Source organism: Amborella trichopoda, chromosome 1, assembly GCF_054954075.1.
Source record: "Amborella trichopoda isolate Santa Cruz 75 chromosome 1, AtrichopodaSantaCruz75HAP2 v2.0, whole genome shotgun sequence".
Classification (NCBI taxonomy): Eukaryota; Viridiplantae; Streptophyta; class Magnoliopsida; order Amborellales; family Amborellaceae; genus Amborella; species Amborella trichopoda.
The window spans coordinates 59,854,245-59,860,494 of NC_142336.1; the positions used below are offsets into that span (position 1 = coordinate 59,854,245).

A 6,250-nucleotide genomic window follows, 5' to 3' on the forward strand; every position below is an offset into this window, starting at 1 on the left:
TTCTTACTCATTAGATGTCATATTAGATAGCTTGGGATGAGTCACGAAATCTTTTTTTTTTTTTTTTTTAGTCTATTCAATGGTACTTTTACAATCATATATTTTAAAATTTAAAGGACAAAAATGATTGTAACCTCCACGTACAAAAGATAAATAGTCTCCTTATAGATAATCACACACACACATATATATATATATATATATATATATATATATATATATATATATATATGAGAAAAGTTTATATAAGGTGTCAACCTTATCGTGTAAAAATAAAGTACACCTAAAAAACCCACTAGAAAAGGTTGCTCTCATGCTGAAAAACCCTCAAATCGAACATTTGGACCTCAAGATTCATATACATTAAAAAAAAAAAAAGATTTCTCATCCTAAAAATAGTCATCTTCCAACAATTTATATGGCCAATCAATTTTCAATATTTTTTAGTGCTTATATATCTGCTTGATTGTCATCATTTCTAGAACTTTAAATTTTATAATTGAGAGCCAAAAATAGATATTCATATCATCACAAGGCTTTACAGTACTGAAACTGCATTTTCGGTATAGTTTTGAGGTACACCTTACTTCAATAGTATAAGATTGACACCTTATACAAACCTCACCCCACATGTACACCTGCCATTTTAAGGTTCTTTTTTTATTTGTAGGAGCACTTTTTGGCCCTGCACGCTACTCGGGTGAGTCCACTTGGACTCCCCCAAGTTTCTCAGCCCAGGCAGGGCTCAAGTCTGGAGCCCGAACCAAGTTCCTGAACATTGTCTTTCACAAGAGAATACCCAAAAAAACAACAAAAGCATACACCAGAGCAATTGAGTAAATTGGCCACAAATATCAGGTTCTACAAGTTTTCCCCAGAAAAAAAAACAGAAGCCAGACGTTCTATAGGACTGTGAAAGTCTAAAATTTACTCAATAGTGCGAAAATCTACATGATTTGCTCGCAAAATTTGCGGAGGACATCTTCACAAGGGGAGAAAAACAGTCTTACTCAGGAGTGTAAGAATCTTCAAAGGTCATGGGCATGAAAGAGAGACCTTTGCTCATGAGCAACTGCACTGTCAGGGCTGTGTCCGACTCCATCAGCTTCGCAATCTTTTCCTCAAGTGGTTCATAGGATGCATTATAGAGTTCATAGTGACCGAATCCCTGTCCACCATCAAATGTTAATCATGGCTCATAATTTGAAAGCATTTTTTTTAATTATGTGAAAAATTCTGTCAAGGGATTCATTGGTTTCTAAATCTTCTCAAATTAAAAACTAGAGGATGAAACCTTGTCTCATACTTGGTAAAACTACCGTGTTTTTGGTATCTCAAATTTTAATTTCTTGTTTCCTTGTTTTCTTCATTTCCTGTTCACTCATTCATCCATTCAATAATTAGGTTTGGAAAATGCACCAAGAAGGAAAAAAATGTATTTGATAATATAAGAGCAGAAAAAATGAAGAGGCATTATTCTAATAGTGTGAGACTAGTAGTAGATTGAATGGAAACTTGGACAATGTATACTAATTTTTTTGGTACAATCTTTCCTTACCCAACAAAATAAAGAATACACAAGTAAAATGTTCATATAGTCACATAATTATGGTTAAGATTAAAAACAGCCATATATGACAAGCATGCCCTAGATTTTCTGAAAATGCATTTGAAGAAGGTGGATTTTTTGTGCTAATGGAAATAACACTTGTAGCAATTCCATAGAAGAAAAGGGAACAGAAAAAAGTGTCACCTCAATATGAATAAGAGGATGGACTGGCTCCTTTCCACACAGCTTGTGCTTGCTTAGAACCTGCACAGTTTAGGAGGGAAGCTTTAAGGTAAAACAGGGAGATGATGTAGATGACTTTTTTATTTTTTCAATGGATAGATGAATTCGACTAGGAAATCAAGCACATTAGTTGTCACCTTGATCTGGAGCTGCAAGTATTTAACATAATCAATTATGTCATCCAGAATAGATGCTTGGTCACCCTGCAAGACCACATGCGTCATGATCAGAAAAAGCCTATAGTATAATCAGAAACGGAACCAAGACAATATTAGAAAATTCTGTGTGAAAAAACATATAAAGTTAAAAAGAAAATCAATGCTTGGAGAGATCAAATTGAAATCAATTGGATCCCAACCTAAAGGGCCAATAAGGATAGGAAACAAATGCATATTAAGATTCAGTGATTCAGAGTGTCCTAATTTGAACTAAGAATGTTTATAGTTACACAGCAGATTCTTACACAAAGTTATTGAGTGCAGGGACGTTTTGATATAATTGAGGGAGGATATATGGCTTCAAATCATTTACCTGTCCATCTTGAACAACTAACCTTAATCCTTTCATAATTTTTATAATGGTATCAGAGCACTCTCTTATTTCTACTCCTCAAGTAAGATTAGTCTATTTATCATCCCTTCATGACGAGTGAAGACACTATATAGAGTCCCATGGTATATCTCCATATCTTTTTTTCCTTGTTAAACATCACAAAAAATAATTAAATTCTTTCTCATCAAAGTAATAAACTATGTCATAGCATCGTGCTATCAAATTGATGGTTAATAACATAGTCAACCTCCAATTGCACTTCTAAACACCTTGTAATACATTAACGTAGCATGTATCCTTTCCTACTATCAAAATCCCTGTAATCCAATGTGCAGTTTGAGCAAATTATCAGATAGCGTGACATACATTGGACCACATTGCAATACATTAAGAATACTCTTGGACTTACGTATTATACATATAGGCCTCACCTTCTGGCAATTCGGAAGTAGTCCATGTAAATCATTCATTCTAGCCACAATCCTGTCTCTTCGAAGCTGCATGTGGGAAGAAATAGACAGGGGAAACCAAATAAATGGTAAATATCATGAAGAAATGAATACGAAGAAACCACAATATGGCATAAGTCACTAATCTAATGTGAACAATATATTCTGGAGTCATAGCTTTAATTGTAAAACCATTAAAAAAAGAAGAAGCAAAGAGCAGGAGCGTCGCATACCCTCTCACTAATACTATGTGGATTGGTGGCTTGGCCTCTCAGAGCCCTGATTGATGGTGGCCTCAAAGCAATGGCTGCTGGGATATCATTGGCATCTGGTTGATCCTTGCATACAAGATCCATCTCTCGTTTTACTACTTGTATCTGAGTACCAGAATATCATTAGAGTTGGCATACAACAAATATGACGACAAATATATTGAAAATGATCTTCAGTGTATGGAGTATGGACAGCTCCAGCAATTAATCTACCTCCTGTAACTACTGATTTCAATGGACCTGTAGAACGGTATAAACCACTATCCATTGGGTCATCACCATTCAATCAAAGATGGAGGGTTATGGAGGGAGAGGGTTAAAACCAATGCCGACCATTTCAATGGACAACAGATCATCAGTCCATTGGATTATAGTATTTTTTTTCCCCTTTCTTCTACCAGCATAAACAAGGAGTACACTTACTATGGAAGCATGGGAATCTTGTTCTGTCATGATATTTAGCTCAGGAAATGGCCCCAACAAATTCATCTCAGCATCAGATTTATCTCCATTAAGCAATTGGGTGAAAGATATTTCACTGTTAAGAGCCAGAACAGGTATTGAAGCCGCAGAGTTACGAATCCTTTTCGACATACAATCACTTGGAATTCTTGAGTTGATGTAGCTTGAATCTGGTTGGAAGCCAAGCGCCCTCTTTCCAGCTTCTAAGCTAGAACCTGGTAAACAGTTCTCCACAATAGGAATGGCATGGAGTGGTCTTGAGTTTGAGCAAACCAAATTGACATTGCCAAATTTTGAAGGGATGACCAATCCTGAACTTGCTTCATTACGATCAAATGGAAACTTTATGCTCCTTAGAGGACAGTTTTGCTCACTAATCTCATGACCATCAAATCCTATGCCGTTTAACTTCATCGTAGCCAAAGCCGCTTTCTTCAGCAACTTAGAACCATAGATTACTTAAGATCTCTATGGAGTGATCATCCTGTTGTGGCACTAAAATCAGCCCAATTACCCCAATAGATCAATCAAATGTTCTTGAATGAGAAATTGAAGCAATCTGACAATAAATACGATAAATTTCCATCCTCCTTGCTTCTTTCCTTTCTGAAATAACTCAAACACACATAAATGACAAATAATTGCATAATCAGCTACTGGATTAGGGATATTTGCTGAAGATAAAAACACATTGACGGAAATTCAACACAAAATGGGTATGACCAGTGTTATTCAGCTCTTTTCTCATCCCATAAAAAAGACAAAATAAAGATTACAAATACCTATGCAGCCACTGTAGCATTCAGGAGTTGTACAACGGAAGCATCATAAAACAGAGCGTGGTGGACCGGTAAACAATAATGAAAACAAAGGACAAAGAAATAGCACAAACACAAGATAAAAGGCATGCCACAAATGTTGCAATCCACTTAAATTCCAATTTAAGAGAATTTTACCACATCCCAGGGGATTATGGTATACAGTAATCCGAAGAGGTATCCGCCATCCATCTCAATGATGAATTGTCAAGATTAACTGCAACAGGTGGATGCCCTAATAGGTCCTACCACAGTTAATCTCCACTGTCAGTCATCTCATACAGATGGTGGATAACCCTTCATAGAACAGTGTCCATTTTTCCCTTTTAGTGAAAAGTTCACTCTATGATTCGCTACAATGGATGATTCTTTCATGACCACCACATTGATCTATTTTATTTATTTATTTTATCTATCGAAATTTATATTGCAAATGGTATATTGTGTATCGTGCAACTGATTAGTATGGTGTATTACCTAGCTGATTAACTCCATAAGCATCAACACAAAACTTTTCAGTGTGTTGATGGTGCAAGTTCATTAATAGTGGTGAAATTTCAAAACCCCTTTCGTTGGAGTTCTAAAAATTTCTTCTCTTGTTCCTGGTTAACAGTTTAATCAAAAAAAGAAAGAGAAAAGGAATGGACAGGAAATATGATCCTCATTTTAATCAATCAAAAAGAGAAAAGGAACTAAGACTAAATATGATCCTCATTTCTTATTTACAGTAAAATGACAGTCAATAAAACATTATTACTTGTTGATGCTTAACATTACAGATCGTTTGCATAAGAATCCAAGGTTTTCTTACTGATTTGTGGTTCATCATGGATCGGACAAAAAAAAGGGGACTACCCTAAAAAAAGGGGGACTGCCCTGAAAAGAATTACAATACAAAATGGCTATTTTTCTGAAACCTAAGGCTGAACTCTGAACTGGTTTCAGGAATTTAAGAGAAGAAGCATGAAATGCAAGAAATGGGGGATTTCTATTCGTTCTGCAACAAAAACCCTAGAAAGCACAACTATAAACACAGAGACCAGTTTCTAGATATGATGATAGCTTTTTACAGATAGCAAATGAAGCATGAAAACAATGTGGGTGAACAAATTGCCACAAGTAAATCGTACAGAGTGCAGGAATAAAGATGGAAGAAAATAAATGGATTCTCAGTAAATGGTAAAAAAATATCACAGAAAAGTTCGATACATGTGATGTTTTCGTCATTCATTGACTGGTTTGTTCTTTATTTGTTTCCACCACTCGTTTGTTTTATCACTTGCTTGGTCTTTCTCTCCTTCACTGGTGTCTGTATCCTTGGAGTTGCCCCTCATTGATTGCTGCATTACTCCCTTCCTATGCCGCGCGTTTACTATCTTTAACTCTGAAGCTTGAGTTTAAAAAAGAAAGAAAAAATCAAAATGGCGGGAGACATACCTTGTAAACAGGAAGCCCCATGGAACTGCCCTGAGAAACATTTACAGGTGTTTAGAGAGAGGATTTATAGGAAGGAAAGAGAGAGTGTGTTTTTGTAAGAGAGAAACAGGGGGGATTTGCAAGAGGAGTGAGAAAGAGACTTGTAGCGAGAGAGAAACAGAGAGGTGTGAGACGAAGAAGCTCATGTGTAAGAGGCTGAAGAGAGAGAAAACACGCAAATTGAGAGAGAGAGAGAGAGAGAAAGAGATGGTACGGAGGGCAGGCCATGCGCGAGTGGTGGTCGCAGAGTTCATGCTACGTGATGCATAATGGATGGCACATCACCATTACCATGATGATGATGATGGTGATGATGCCCTCCCTCTTCATGATCATCATGACGATGGTATGGTGCATGGCCACCGGGCCGAACAGCTGGTCCGAACGGTCCGGCTAGTTTTAAGCGGTTTGACGAGTCAAATGAAAGTT

At 36.6% G+C, this 6,250-nt stretch overlaps 1 protein-coding gene across 4 annotated transcripts; it reads right to left on the reverse strand.

Annotated features, from left to right (window-relative positions):
• Positions 1-821: 821 nt before the first annotated feature.
• Positions 822-5,848, reverse strand: LOC18440573 (uncharacterized). Of its 4 annotated transcripts, none has more exons than XM_020671465.2 (7): positions 5,783-5,848; positions 3,489-4,011; positions 3,027-3,170; positions 2,776-2,841; positions 1,930-1,995; positions 1,754-1,813; positions 822-1,168 (listed from the first exon to the last, which is right to left on the reverse strand). In XM_020671465.2, the coding sequence occupies exons 2-7, from the start codon at positions 3,939-3,941 to the stop codon at positions 1,007-1,009; spliced, it is 951 nt and encodes a 316-aa protein (XP_020527124.1). In that variant the 5' UTR covers positions 3,942-4,011; positions 5,783-5,848; the 3' UTR covers positions 822-1,006. The 4 variants fall into 4 exon arrangements, with proteins under 4 accessions (XP_020527124.1, XP_020527121.1, XP_020527122.1 ...); XM_020671462.2 differs by having other exon boundaries at positions 3,489-4,133; XM_020671463.2 differs by having other exon boundaries at positions 5,555-5,848.
• Positions 5,849-6,250: the final 402 nt, after the last annotated feature.